General features: G+C 39.9%; 1 protein-coding gene across 7 annotated transcripts in view; it reads right to left on the bottom strand.

Annotated features, from left to right (window-relative positions):
• Positions 1-16,320, bottom strand: part of si:ch211-214e3.5 (zinc finger protein 518A) — a 49,660-nt gene that overhangs the window by 28,517 nt on the left and 4,823 nt on the right. For 3 of the 7 annotated variants that reach the window (XR_009785678.1, XR_009785675.1, XR_009785677.1), the window contains exon 2: positions 10,829-10,897. Coding sequence is in view for 3 of the 7 variants with exons in the window: in XM_061756240.1 (XP_061612224.1) it covers positions 1,464-5,429 (3,966 nt within the window). In the remaining 4 variants the exon portion in view is untranslated. The other 4 variants (XM_061756240.1, XM_061756239.1, XM_061756238.1 and 1 more) reach the window with 4 other exon arrangements.

Genomic DNA, 16,320 nt, shown 5'->3' with positions numbered 1-16,320 from the left:
GTTTATATGTGGCCTGCGATTGGTTTGCCGACCAGTTCAGGGTGTACCCCGCCTCTCGCCCAGTCAGCTGCGATAGGCTCCAGCACGCCTGCGACACTTGCGAGGATAAGCAGTACGGAAGATGAAAGAATGAATGACTATATTGTATACATAGGTTGCACAATTCAAATTGGTTAAACTAGCATATCATTTGCTTATTTTAAAGGAAAAATGGGCATACTTGTCAGTTTACCACATTTTAAATCGTGGGCAACGGAAAATTAAGTACTTTCTTTTCAGCAAGGTATGTGTTTGTTTTAGAATTGAAAATTACAAGCTGATTCCATAATTTTTTTCCTCAGGTTTGAGTGATTCCATATTTTTTCTACTACTCCAAAAAAAAAAAAAAACAAATTTTTGAAAACTTTTGTGGAACATCCGTGATTTGCCTTTTTTCTCCAAAATTAAACATTTAATTGGTCATCCTCCAGGAGCAGTGCTTGCATCATTTTTGCCAAGGGTTGTATATTTTTGTTATAGTGGCTTGTTTGCTGTATTACTCGAGGGCCTCCAACTGCCTGTGGTAAAGTCCTTTTGTTTTGCTTTTAATATACTTGGCCAATAAAGAGGATTCTGATTCAGAGGGATGATTGATAGAAAAAAAATTGTTAGCTCGAGGACCAAAGATTTATTTCTTATCTGCCTGGGAAAGGTCTCGCTCATACCGAGGAGTAAAAATTAAAATAAAATCCATAGATACTATAAAAATAGATATAATTGTTAACAGATCTCAATTTTGCTTATCACAAGAAAAATGGACAAATGTTTTGTTAAAATTGGATGAGGGATTTGAGCGTTTATATTTCAAATTCACAACATAAGACCAAGCAAAGAGCCTGAGCAATTGACAACAAATGTTGTTTTATCTTTGTGGAAACTGCATAGTACATTTTGTATTAAAGCACGGGGTTCCCTGTGTCAAATATTGTGTTTTTGTCTAACCAAAACCCTCAGCCAAGGAAACCAACTACTACCGTTTTCGTAATAACATGGTCATAATTGCACACAAAATGAAAAGATTTTAGAAAAGGAACTTCCATCATGAGCACAAAATGGTTTGGTTCACAAAAACTATGAGACCTTGTCTGATAAAGTGAAAAAAATATATACACACACACGAATATTTTTTTTAAAAAGTAATTTTTTGGGGGTTACACTTGAGAATTTGAGCAAAACCTACAAAGCAGACCTGAGAACTTAGTTTCTGCACTTTTTGTAAGTCAGTGCTTTTACCACATCTTCATGAATTACAGTGTACCATATTCACAGTGAAAAGACCTGTGCATGACCAGAAAAAGCACCAATAAAATATCTTTTACCAAATAAAACATTTTGAATTTACAAAGAGTACATGGAACAGAGTTAAAGGTCACAAAATATACTCCTAGAACTGTTTACCCATACAAAATGGGGATGAAAACGTTTTATAACAGTTTATTCCAGTCTTTAGTTGCCTCCATGAGATGCCTCTGGCCATGGCCAATCCAATGTTCCTGGCTATTGAATATCCGACCACAGAACCAACAGTCAAATACTACAGTCTTTGGCCTACTGCCTGATAATGGTTCCACGACTTCATACTTTTTCTTGCTCATTTTCCTTAGCTTGAGTTTGAGAAGGTAACGCTCTCGGACTGAACTCTGAACTGCTCGTGGGCTGGGCTCAATGCTTTGCAGTAGTAGTCCTTCAGTCAAGATCCCCCCCCTTAGGGTGCCATGCTCAGCAAGCGCTTTAATTGTTTTCTGCGACAGTGATACCTTAGCAACAGCACCTCTGTGTCGATTAATTACCTTCATAATATTGGCCACTTCAGGAATATCAGCATCCGGATGATTAAGCACCACAACAGGTTGGTATCTCCGGGGGCATTTAATTTGCTGTAGACAGTTGTACGGGGAAAGTCTCAGGGTTCTTTCAACATCTTTTGCTATCGGACTCCAAAACACAGTTGCGTCCGTCTCAGTCTGTACTTTGTTTGTGAGCCTTCTAGCTTTATGCACGGTCGTTGGAAGCTCATCAAACAATGCTTTCCTGCGCAGTTTTCTTAGACTTGGAGGTCGAATTGGCCTTGGGGCTAGCTGAGGCTTATCTGCTTCACTAGGTTTTATCTTTACTGTCAACTGAGGTGTCGATTTCCTGACAGCGCTTTGTGTTTGATTCTCCCTGGTAATGATCTTCTTCAGGTTGTTGGAAGAATTGCCATTTGTTGTGTTGGAAGACATAAGAAAACATTGGGTTGGAGGAGAGGTAGCCAAAAGTAAAGGTTGACAACTTGAGGAGCGTGAGCCACTTTTAAGCAGGCTAGTTGTAGGGCTGACAATTTTAAATACAACTTTGTTTCCTCGTTTTTCACTGGTGTGGAGAGACTGAGTGCTGGGTTTTATTTCTTGATTATTGAGAAGTATGCTTGATTTGGGGGGAGAAATGTACCGTAGCAAAAATGCTTGGCGACCAGTCTGCGAATTGCTAGGTTTGTCAGCAGAGATCACAGGCATGGCCAGAACAGGTCTGGAATTCAGTGGGAGTTTTGCACTTTGTAACTTGACGCCAGAGCTGCTTGGAGCTTGAACAAATGGAATGGACCTTGGGAACAAGTAGCAAGTTGACTGTGTCTTAGTGACTTTGTCTTTAGGACTATTAGGTGATGCACTAGAAAGAAGTACAGGACCTTTTAATTTTGGACTATTGATAAGGAAATGCTGTGGAGAAGCACTAACACCAGTTGTAAGGGAAGAAACAAGTGTCATCTTAGCATTAACTCTTGCCTTTGAAGTTTCTGTATTTTTACCTTTTGAAGGGACTCTCCCACCAGTAGGATTGCCTAAGGTTTTAAAAGCAGAATTCATGTACGAGACATTGATTTGAGGATTTACACAATTAGTAATTAGCTTAAAACTTGGAGTGGCCTTGACCTGCATTGGCATAGCAAAGGTTTTCTCGGTCTTCAAGACCACTTGCTGCTTTTCATCTTGCACTTGAAGTTGTACAGTCGTCTCCATTTGTTTGGAGGACTCAATGTTTGAATGTGAAGATTCAGTTCTCTCCTTATGGAGTTGTTGCGTAATTATTTCATCTGAGTGTTTTTCCGCAAAACTGCCCAAAGCAGATGAAGTATTTTTTTTATCAGACTGATTTTTAGATATTGGAATGAACTCCTCCTCAATTTTTATAACATTAAAATCTTTCAGCACTGACTCTGGGTTTTCATCATCTGAATCAGCACATTCACCATCCTCTAAAGGTTTTGAAGACTCCGCTAATGTAAGACTAAAATTAGATGATCTGCTATTAATTTCTGTGCCTGCTGTAAGTTCAGGCATACCATCACTTTTTTTACATATTCTGGGTGAAAAACCAATCGCTTCCTTGGAATAATTGTGAAAAGTGAATACTTTATGGTTTAAAGAACTTGGTGCTGTTGTGGTACTTTCTCCAAATGAAGCAGATGAGACCATCTCTGCTGGAGGTGCCAAATTTGTCAACTGTTTCCTACAATGTTTGTATTCGTTAACGCATTTAATCCCCGTGTTCTCTGTGCTTTCTAGAGTGCTTTGGGAAAGCTGGTCAAGATTTTCCGTCGAATTCAGAGAAGTCTCTTTGCGCTCATCAATAATCTTTCCTTCTTTGGTGTGAGTTATCACCCTCTCATTGAGTGCTTCAGAATTATCCCAAAAAATTTTGCAGGTCAAATTACTCTGCAATGCCTCCTGAGAAACATTTAAAGGATAATCAATGAATGTGTCAGCCTCAACATTTGACACCTTGGCTCCAATTTTTGACACGGTCTCAGATTTGTCCAAGATTGATTTGCTATCAATCAGATTTATTTCTGAACAAGCTGTCTGGCTTGGGGAATTTTGGTTGCCAATTGGATCACCAGCATTTGTCACTGGATACATTGTATCTGCAGTTGAAGAACCGGTTACAGAATGACCACCTTTTCCCCCAAAATCAACACAATGAAGAGGAGACTCGAGAGTGAAAACAGATGTTTCTTCCTCTTCAATCTTGACTTTAACTGCCATGATATCTTCTGATGGTATGCAAGACCCACTTCCTGGTGGAACGGCAAAGCAATGTGATGTGGAGCTCTTATTCGCAGATGATTCCCCATTGTCAACAAGGACTTCACTTTTGAGAAACCCAGAACTGGTAGCAGAGGAGTCCAAATCTTCCACTAACAAATTGTCTTGAGGACACATGTTTTGCTTTACTACTGGTATTACTTTGAGAACTAGATGTTTTTTCCCATCAACCATCTTAAATCCCATTACTTTGGTTGTACAGTTTGGGGGAAGAGATATTTTATTCTTGACCATTAGAACTGTCAGTGCATTAGGATTGTTTGGTGAGCCACAGCTGTCATTGTCCAGCAACATTACACGTGAGGATTGTTCCGCAGTCCAAAAGTTACAATTAGCGCAGTCCTTTTTTGGTGGTGTCCCATCAATAATTGGGTGGGGCTCTTCCGAATACATCTCAGATTTCATTTGACCATTTTGGTTTGGTAAGATACCATATACACCAAATAATTTTGATACCTTTTGTGCTTCTTCTAGCTCAGAAATATTTTTAAGTACATGTTGACAACTTGAAGAATTTGTGGGAGCAGCTCCATGTTTTAAAGTCTTCCATACATTTGTATGGTCTTGTTGGTTGTATGGATGCTTGTCTTTCTTGTGAGCAGCTACTGTGTGTCTTTTAAGCTGCTTGATGGTTGTTGCACGATATCCACAGATTTGACAAATGAAAGGTAACAAAATTGTGTGAGCTTTTAGATGCTTTTGATGATCCACTTCATTCAAGCTGACATGTCGACACATGGAACATTTCCAGGGACTCTCATTATGATGATGAATGTGTTGGACAAATGTCCCTGCATCCACAGTTGTAAACTCACACCAGTCACAGTGAAACTTACCATTGAGACTGTGACACATGATGTAATGTCTCGTAAGCAAAAGCAGTGAATATTGATTTCCATCACAGCAGAGCTCACATGTGACCAAAGTATTTTTGTGCTCAATCCGGTGACGTTGAAGAGCTGCAAATTCATTTGTGACAAATCCACAAAGATCACAAGGGTAAGTAGGCAAGATTCCTTTGTGGGCCCCTCGAAAATGTTTAAGGAGATCATTAGGACTGTACATAGAATCATCCTTGCACACAGAGCAGCCAAAACTCAATATGTTTCCAGAAAAAACAGCTCCTTGCTGAATTTTACAATTGGCTCGTTTGATGGAACCATGTTGCTTAACAGGCGATATGCCTGTATTCCCTTGACCATGGCGTTCTCTTTCTTTGAGCTGTGGAGAGTCTTTTACATCCTCTACAGATGACATGCTGTCACTGATGGCAGAACTGTGAGGTACTTTAAGGTCTTCGTCCATAATTGTGAATCTACGAGAGAGAGAAAAGATTAATTCTGGTAAAAGGCATTTTCACTGATGTGGTGCTAAGAATCACAATTTCCCTCATATACTGGTGTGAACCACGATGGCTCATCATCAGGTTGGTAAACAAACAACAACAAACTAAGTAGTTAAGAACAAGAATGGGAGTAAGCTGAGCTGGATCCAACAAACATGCCGGCGTACTTTCCTTCCGGTTTAATGATCAGAGCAAGTGTAGTTCTCCACCACTGTAACGTACAACCAATCTGTCCATAGAATGTTGTTCTAATATGGCCTTCCTGTTTTTTAGGCTCACCAATAGTTAACACCTTGTGGTGAGCCCTCTGTATTCACTCTGGTGAAGTCTTCTTTTGGTTGTCTTTGACACACATACACCTCCCTCCTGGGGAGTGTTATTGATCTGGCTCACTATTGTGAAGTGGTTTTTCTTCACCAGGGAAAGAATTCTTCAGTCATCCGCCACAGTTGTTTTCAGTAGTCTTCCAGGTCTTTTGGTATTACTGAGCACACCGGTGAATTCTTTCTTTTTAAGAACGTTCCAAACAGCTGATTAGGGTAAACCTAATGTTTTTGCTAGTTCTCTGATTAGTTTGTTTGTATTTTTTGGCCTAATGATCGCTTGCTTCACTGATAGTGACAGCTCTTTGAATCGCGTACTGACAGTTGAGAGCAACAGTTTCCAACTGCAAATACACATGCACAAAATTGTTTGAAAATTCTCTCTCCACAGTAGCATTTGACACTGGATAAATTGATTAAAAAATGGTAATTATAAGGCTTAAATTGGGGGTAATTCTGTTTAAGCCGAAAAAATGTGGGCCAAACAACTTCTTTAGAATGTTTATCTTTTAAATTTGGACGGCAAAATTCTTAGTGTGCTCCACTCGTCATTGATAAGGTCAAGATCACATCCAATGGAGATCAACATGTCTTGAAGCTCCACATTCCCAAAAGAAGTCTTCTTTAAAGTCAGGTCATAGCATGACATTGAGAAGTTTCACAGCTTTAACCATGTTCAAAGACTGCAAATCAGAGAACCTGTTTTTGAGACATGATACCACCTTATCAATGTATTTCACTGTTCAATTTCAAGTGGCTGCTACCCTCTGATGCTACACTCTTGTACATGGGGTTTACTCCTGCCTCAATAGACTCAAATATTATCTTAATTCCAAATCCATTAGCCAAATACTCAATGATCTAAATGGCTAAAAGGTAAATGAATACATGTATAAGGAAAATAAATATTTTACAGTCATTTTGAAATACTATTTATGATTAAATTATGTTAAATGTATATGTAAAATCATTTATCTTACAATAAATCCAATTATATCAATGAATATACACAAAATAAATCAAATGTTCAGTTAATAAAATTATTCACTTGTTTTAAATGCTCGGTCATCCGGGAGGATGTCAGAGTAGAGCCGCTGATCCTCCGCATCGAGAGGAGCCAGGTGAGGGGGCTGGGACTTCCGTTAAGGATGCATCCCGGATGCCTCCCTGTGAGGTGTTCCGGGCACGTCCCACCGGGAGGAGACCCCGTGGACAACCCAGGACACGAGAGAGACTACGTCTCTCGGCTGGCCTGGGAACGCCTCGGGATCCCCTCGCAAGAGCTGGATGAAGTGGCTGGGGAGAAGGAAGTCTGGGCGTCCCTGCTAAAGCTACTGCGCCCGCGATCTAACCTCGGATAAGCGGTAGAAAATGGATGGATGGATGGATGGATGACCCGCAAAAGACCACAACAGAGCCCCTGGAATGTTGACCTGCTCAAGTTGCACATCAAGCAAGAATGGGAAAGAATTCAACCTACAAAGCTTCAACAATCCGCTATATGCGGAATGTCACATGACCAAAACGGAACACGGGATAGCTGATTTCCTGTGTATGCCATGCTAACGATCATACCAAGGATTGATGACATGATTGTTTGTAACTTGCTAAAATGTTGTTTTCTTTATGGCTGGTGTCTTCGGACGAAAGCTAAATACTTGTACACTGGAACCTGGATGAAACTGACCCCGATATAACAGATAACGGATAAAACGGACCATTGATACTGAACAACGTATACAAAAATAGTTTCCATTTGTCACTTAAAATGCCGTAGACAAAGTCTGTTAGCTCCAGAATAGGCTGCAGTTGTTTACTGGGTCTATGGTGCAATACAGGGAGAGAATGGGACTGATGTAGTTCTGGGTCACAGATATACAATATGACTACATCAAATTCCAAAAGATGTTCCTCCAGTGCAAACATGGCAGACAATTGAATGTGGGGCATTGACATGGCGTGACATATATTTATTATCTATTGTGCGTAGAGTGCTGACCAGAGAGAGAGCGGCATGGCTGCAGCGCTAACTCTGAGGAATACAAAACAAGACTTTGGAGTCTGGAACATGCTATTTTTGGTACAGTAACCTTTTTTTTTGGGGGGGGGGGGGGGTCAAGCCATTCCCAATAGATTTGGAACTCGGAAGCAAACTAATTCCTTGTGGCTCATGAAAGCGGCTCGCCTATGATCAGTACGGTACGTCAACAATGTCACCATGACCAAGCACACCAGCATGGTAAGTTTGGATAAAATGCGAAACTTTCAAACATTCAAGCTTTTTTTTTTTTTTTTTTTTTAAGATTTATTTATTTAAAATAATTTTGTACTCAATAAGGCGTTTTAGGTGAAGAAAAAAAAACCTACAAAACAATTTAGTACTGTACAGTACTATGGGTGCATATGGCCGGGGGAAAAAAAAGTGCTTCAATTTAACAGACAATCGGCTATATCGGACGATACCCCCCCCCAAAAGTCTGTTCTATCGAGGTTCCACTGTATATCATTTCTGACCTCTATTGTCATCTTTGGTGGGCACCGTCGTGACATCTCCTGTTTAAAAATGACAGTGTAGACATTTAATGTTAATACAGGTGCTTTGAAATGGTCCCTTTTCACTCGAGCGAGGAGGAAGTGTTTTTACCCCGTTTGCCGAATGCGGGTTTGCGCATGTACCGTATTAGTGTCCTCAGTTCCCAAACGCTTATTGAGTGTTGTTAAAAGAAAAGGTGATGTAACACAGTGGTAAACACAGACATGCAAACACCAAATGAATGAATAAGGTGACAAAAAAATAAAAGAGAAAACAAAAACATTGTACAAGGTCTGGGGGGATCTCCGGTCCCCCACAGAGAATTTTTTAGATTTTAAAATAAATTAAGCAAGCTGGAAGACTCTAAAGAGCATTCATCCATCCATCCATTTGCCTCATTTGTTTGCTTTTTTGTTTTGGCCTCCAACTTGAGCCAGTCCCATCTCCACCTGCACATGATGCCTGCTTAATGAAGGAATGAATAGCATCCTCCTCTTTAAGCACTCTCATTCTAGGAAAAGAATTGACTCAAATCATTGTCTGTTTCACTTCATTTTTCACTATTACCAACTTCTAAGGCTAATCCCAAATGTATCCTCCAGGAAAATATTAAGTACAGTATTTTTCTGTTTTTATTGGCCATTTCTGAATTTGAAGTTAGTTCATTCTGTGTTTTGGCATAATCCCTAACATCGCTCTGTCGCTTAATAAATTTAACATTAACATCCGTAAAATAATTATATAATTGTAGTCGCGTTTCCTAATTAATACATGATGCACTAGCGGATCAGCCCTTGTCTCCGATGTGCTTCGCTGTTTCGCTGGTACCACAACCACGGCCACGACCCGCAGGACTTCAACGTGAAAATACAAAAGACCGGTGCAGCAAATACGACACGGGCTGATCTGATGAGCAAAAATGTTGCTTAAACAGAAGAGTAGCAATAGAGGATGTCCACTCCAGCGGTGGGTAGTGTCGCCAAATATTGTACTCAGTATATATATATACACAATAATGTGACACAAGTAAAAAGTAGTCCTCTAAAAAAGTAAGAGTAAAAAGTACACAGTGAAATAATTACTAAGTACTGAGTATCTTCTGATTTTTTTTTTTTTTTAACCACAGCAGGAACATCAATAAAATAAAAATAACAAAATAAAACGTGAATGTGCAAATTCTGATATTAGTGTGTGTGTGTGTGTGTGTGTGTATGTATGCACAGCCAAAACTACATCCTATGCAATTTACTGCAAGGTGTTTTCTCAAGTTATCGGTTGGTTGAAATATCCACGTTTGGGCAGACAGTGCCAGACAAATACTACAATACATGAAAGCTGTTGCTTTTGTTCGTCTAAATGTAAACACGAGTAGCGCGCCATTGCCTTCATAGTGACGATGACCTTCCCAACATGGCGGCCACGTAGGCACAACTGTCAGCCGGGCTGGCTTATCGAGTGTTTAATACCCATGTCCGGGAAGCCCAATAGAAGACGTTGTGTGAGGTCATGTGACTTTCTTGTGGCGTTTGATTGGTGAACTAGACTTAAACGTCACTAGTGCTTAAATTGGATTGGAGGAAACAGCACCCAATGCGGAAGTCGAAGTCGTAGTCTCACCCACGAAATAGTTGACAAATAAGGAATAATTGATCAATAACAGTAGCGAGCGACATTTATATCATTGTAACGGAGTAAAACTACCGTTACTTCTTGACAGCAGAAGCAGCGGAAGTGTTTTTTTTCTTGTCTCGTCAACTCCTGTGTCTTATCCAAAGCAGGTCCTTGAGCGCACAGGCGGAACCTCAGGCCGATGCGCTCGCATATTCGTCTGCCGCGGAGTAATATTCAGAAATTACATCTGTGTGTGGACGGTGGATGTGTGGAATGGATCTAGCTGCCAGCGTTCGAAGAGTACAAAACAGCCTATGATGACAGTCGCACACCCCACAGGAAAAACTCAGCGGAACGATACTATTCACGTAAATGGCCTATTTTGGGTTTAAAACGGCAAATTTGGGGAAAAGGAGACTGATTTGCACGTACGAAAACAGCTTTTTTTGGAAACATGTTGTAGGCATCAAGTTCAAAATGAGTGAATATTTGCAAGAAAACAAACTTTCAGTGTGAACATTAAATATCTTGTCTTTGTAGTGTATTGAATTCAATATAAGCTTAAAAGGATTTACCAATCATATTCTATTTTTATTTACATTTTAAATAATGCCCCAACTTCTTTGGAATTGGGGTTTGTAGTTTTGCCTCTATATCGATGAGATTGCATAGAAACAGCCATCTTTGCTACAGGTGGGAGGAGACGAGTACAAAGTTAGGATTTCTTTTCCAAAACCTGTCAGGGCGCAGGTGAGGTTTAGTCTGTTAGAATGGTGACAGACTCGGATTTTGACTTGTCTTTCTACAATGGATACATGAGTTTGCCTGATCTCAGGATTAACTTTTCACATAATCTGCTTCACAAATAACACACCGTACATGCAAACCCTACCTTAAGTAGGCAGAGGGGGACGCGAATGTGAGATTCTCTGAAGAGCAGGAGTTGGAGCAGCCTGAGTATCTGTAAGAAAACAGTAGGAGCAAAACTTTCAGTTGGCTTTGACAGTGCTTTTCATTACTAACCTCATGTGATCAGTATTTCACTCGTACATTTTAAAATGATATGCGCTGTAGTTTAGATGCAGTGGTACCTTAGAATAGAACAAAAATTGTAACATTTGACAAAGAAAACTCTTAACAAGCTTGACAACAAATGAATGGCTGGGCCATTCAAAAACAGTCACAGAGTTGTTCTGAAGCCACTCCTTCGGTATTTTAGCTGTGTGCTTAGGGTCTTTGTCTTTTTTGAAGGTGAACCTTCGGCCCAGTCTGAGGTTCTTAGCACTCTGGAGAAGGTTTTCGTCCAGGATATCCCTGTACTTGACCGCATTCATTTTCTTCGATTGTAACCAGTCTCCCTGTCCCTGCTGCTAAAAAAAACACACCCAAAGCATGATGCTGCCACCACCATGCTTCACTGTTGGGACTGTATCGGACAGGTGATGAGCAGTGCCTGGATTTCTCCACACATGCCACATAGAATCAAGGCCAACAATTTCTACATTTTTTTTGTAACCTTGTTCAGATCTGTGCCCTGCCACAATTCTGTCTCTGAGCTCTTCAGGCAGTTCCTTCGACCTCATGATTGTCATTTGCTCTGACATGCACTCTGAGCTGTAAGGTCATATATAGACAGGGGTGTGGCCCAATCAGTATAATCAAACACAGCTGGACTCCAATGAAGGTGTAGAACCATTTTAGGATGATCAGAAGAAATGGACAGCACCCAAGTTAAATATACGAGTGTCACAGCAAAGGGTCTAAATACTTATGGCTGTGTGATATTTCAGTTTTTCTTTTTTAATGAATCAGCAAAAAATTCAACAATGTTTTTTTTTTCTGTCAATATGGGGTGCTGTGTGTACATTAATGAGTAAAAAAAAAAATGAACTTAAATGATTTTAACAAATGGCTGATTGAAAAATTTAAGGGGGTCTGAAAACTTTCCGTACCTACTGTATCTTGTCAACTCAAACGTGACCCGATACACTCGTTAACATGTCGACAACATTGTTATTAAAAAAACAAAATGGGGGAAAACGTGAGATTACATTCATTTAAGGCTTGCTTGAGGTATGTTCATGTATTTTTAATACGATACCGCTCGCAAGCAGGCAACAAAACCTTATGTAGCGTAGCAAGCTAGTGCTAGCACTAACAGTTGTGCGTTCTGTTGAATCATGCTCTAAAGTTTCGGTGTGACGTAATTGAATTACAACAAAGTAATTCAACTACAGTAAGTTAGTTTCCAGTATTTCTGTCATGTAATGTTGGTTTGACCTGACTGATTAGAATACATGACCTGACTATAGCAGGGATTTCCAACCTTTATGGAGCGAAGGCACATATTTTACAATTGGAAAATCTCACGGCACACCAAGAAAGAAAAATGTCACAAAAAGTAGACACACAGTAATAACTGTATATACTTCCTGCCATCTAACAGAAGAGCATTTATTGTTCTGTCTGTCACTATGCCTCACTGGCATGAACAGAGGAACTAAGATACAATATTTCTTGTCAACAAATAATTTTTTCAGCAGTTAAGTAAAATTTGATAATTTCCCACGGCACACCTAAAGATTGCTCATGGCAGACTAATGTGGCACACTGGTTGGGAATCACTGTACTAGAGAAGATACTCAGTATACAGTACACAAGTATATACAGTAAACGAAAAAGTCATTTAAATAGACACATAGCTCCATCTTGTGATCGGATCGGTGATCAGTTATCGTTTTTTTCTTGATGGGCCCCAAAAATACTGACCGTGTAAAGCCTAGTGTTAACATCTTGCCATTGCTTGGTGAGTGTGAACATTTCAAGATTGCCTCTTTCCACATGTTGTTGCCAGAGTTGCACCTTTGAACGGAATCCATTTATTTTATCTGTATTTGTAAGCAGGATTTCATTTTGCCCTTGAATTTGTGTGTTCAGTTCATTCAAATGTTCCCCCTGCAGCTCATACACAAGGGCCAATACCTTGGAGCGCGACAACCACCGGCTTTATGCTCTGCTCCCATTTCCTCACACAAAGATGCAAATATACGACTTTTCACGGGTCGTGACTTTCCAAAGCTTACCATGCGCACATCATCATCTAACACAGGAACTAAGTCTGCTGGTAAAGTCTTGGCTACGAGGGCCTTTGATGCGCCTGACCATGACTGCAGCACCATCAGTGGAGACACTTGTGCAGTTTTCCAACTTAAGTCCTCCTTGTTCAAGATATTCTGATGTGACTCGAAACATTTCCTCTCCAGTTGTTTTTTCTGTCAATGCCTTGCAAAAAAGGAAGTTTTCTCTGATTGCGTCTCCATCCACAAAACGCACATTGGGCAAGAGTTGAACCTGTCCACTAATATCAGTAGACTCATCAAGCTACAATGCACATTTCTTACTGATACGGATCTTTTCCAAAACCACACTTTTTATGTCTGCAGACATGTCATTAATACGAAATTGTGCTATCTGAGAGAGGGACTTTTTCTATTTCTTTGGCCGCTTCAGATCCGAGCGCCTCATTTACAATGGCTTTGCAGGCGGGACGTATCAATTTCTCTGCCACAGTGTGCAACTTTTTTGACTTAGCAACAAGTTCAGCAACGTAGTAGCTAGCTTTAAGGGCTCTCTTAATTATCTTTGTAGTTTTTCTCATGAACATTGGCTGTTGCTCCATGTGTTCATGCAGGCGAACAAAATAGTCCTCATTCTTGTTTTGAAGTGAAGGGTGTTTCGTTTGGAGATGGCATTTAAGCTTACTTGGGACCATACCACTGTTGGATAGTTTTGCACCACACACCAAGAACAACGGAGTCGGTTTCATCGCATCCCCAGTGAAACTAAATCCAAATGAAAGGTAGCTTTCGCTGGATTGCCTTGCACCAGAGACTTTGCTTGAGTTAACCGTCTTCACTTTCTTTTGACCTCCACTCATACTTGGGCCTTCATCTGGGTCCGAATATTGTCCAGGGTCCAGTTCGGAGTTAGCATCTTTCTTTTTCAAAACTTTCTCCATCGCTGTCACCATATAGTCTCGCTTGCCACAATGCCACTGTCACTGTCACTGTCTCATCCATGCATCACTAATTCTCTTGTATCAAAGTACCAAGCAATTAGCTACCTGCTGCCACCTACTGATATGGAAGAATATTACATGGTTAATCTGCCGATCACGAGTGACTAGACAACACAGGCAGGGCCGGGATTTGAACCCCGGGTCCTCAGAACTGTGAGGCAGATGTGGTGACCAGTCGGCCACCGTGCCACTAATATTCAACCAATCAACCAATTATTTGGGCTAAATTAATAACAAAAATACATTTTGGTAAAATCCTGGAATTTAGAATTCCAAACCCCAATTCCAAAGAAGTTGGGCTGTTGTGTAAAACGTAAAAAAATATACAACTTTTTAATTATGATGTCAACGCTGACGATGGTGGGCTTGCTATCAGAGGATTTCCCAGCATGCCTAGCATTGTTACCATTAGCATTAGTTTCTTAAAATGCTGTTTTATGTCAGTTAGTCCCCTAATCCCATAAATAGTTGTAATAATGTGAATGTTGATAGACCCTATGTGTGTTTATCCCCCCAAGCTTGTTGTTGTGTCTTAACCATTTTTATTTTATGATTATGACGGCTCATGTGCCGATGACCACGTGGCAGGTGGAAAATACCTCCATAAAGCCGCAGTGCGAACAATTAAACGCGAGGGTGCATCACAGCCTAATTATTAGAACATAATACAGAGGTAGATAAACTACTGGTAACATACCAGAAAAAAATGCAACATTTATAAATCACATGATAACTAAATTATGTATTTTCTAAAACATTTACTCACATCTCATTTCATTAAGAAGGAATTCTTTTTTTTTTTTTTTTTTTACTTTTACAATACCGTTGGATGACTGGTTAGCCTATCTGGCTCACACTTCTGAGGATCCGGGTTCAAATCCGGTTGTTGTATGTTTTCCCCATGCCTACGTAGGTTTTCTTTGGGTACTCCAGTTTCCTCCCACATGCTATTAGTTTTAGTTTTTTTGTTTTATGGGGTATTTGTCAAGTGTGAGATAAAAAAATATAAAATAAAATAAAAAAAGATCACAGTAAGTATTGTGTAATAACAACAATAAAATACCATTTAAAAAATGTATTAACTTACTAACAGATGAACAGCCCTCAAATACAAATCAAATACAGTGTGTAACAGTCCACAGAATTGAGTAAAAAGTGCAATAAATGCAGTGCATAATACCGCTTCTAAGGTTAGATTACATGCATCACAACGTACAGTAAAACCATTCATGAGACACGCTGTAGTATGGCCTTTTTAAAAACGTGTTCATATGTATAACTTGCGAGAAAAAACAAAACAAAAAAAACAAAAGTTATTTGCATGTTTTCCTTCCCTTGTTGCTAAATTGCAAACTTCTCAAGTGGACTTTCAGATTTGTGACTGTTAGCAAGACACAGATAGAAAGTAAGCTTGCTTTTGCCTCCTCTATCTCCAGTCAAAGTGTGTCCAGTCTGTTTTTTTAGTTTTTTTTTTTTTTGCCGAATCCATGATTATTGTGACAAAGCTTTTCCAAGTTTTCCTGCTGTTGCTGAAGTAGTGCTGTGAAAATATCCGGTAGTTGTAGTAGTTCAATCACCTACTGTGTCAGCCAGACAACGTTCTTGTCTGCTTTCACATCTGCCTTTCTTGGCGGGTAACAGCAGAATTTTAAGACTCTCGGCAGTTGTCCATTTCTGAGTTTTCCCCAAAAGACGAATAACAGACGTGTAGGTTGCATGAAGGCACTAGCTAGTTGGTAGCCTCAGCCGTTTGTGTTTGCAACACGTAGGAACCAAATCACCTTGGATGTAAAAGTTAGCTTCACAGGAAAACTTGCGCTTGGTCCAGCGAGTAGTGAATACGACGGCCCTGCCCAATGATGTCACTTCTAGGCAACACATAGTAAGTGAACTACAATTCTCAAAAGACTGTTGGACCTTCCTTCCGCATCCGTTGTCTATCTAGGTATTTATCCGAAATAAATTAGGCTTTACACGATCAGAATTTTTGGGGCCGGTCATTAACAACCGATCCGATCACAAGATAGAGCAATTTAAATTACTTGTGACTGTATATACTTGTGTACTGTATCCTGAGTAGCTTCAAAAATATTCTCTAGTCAGGTGATTTATTCTAATCAGTCCAGTCAACCCAACATTACAACATGACAGAAATGAAGGGTGCTAACTTACTGTAATGAAATTACTTTATTGTAATTAAATTACTTCACACACACCGAAACTTTAGAGCAAAATTTAACATAACGCCGGTATGTTTACGTACAACCGTTAGTGCTAGCACTAGTTTGCTAGGCTACATAACGTTT

Source organism: Phyllopteryx taeniolatus, chromosome 19, assembly GCF_024500385.1.
Source record: "Phyllopteryx taeniolatus isolate TA_2022b chromosome 19, UOR_Ptae_1.2, whole genome shotgun sequence".
Taxonomy (NCBI): domain Eukaryota; kingdom Metazoa; phylum Chordata; class Actinopteri; order Syngnathiformes; family Syngnathidae; genus Phyllopteryx; species Phyllopteryx taeniolatus.
The sequence above is the reverse complement of the archived record's forward strand: the minus strand, read 5'-3'. Positions and strand labels throughout refer to the sequence as shown.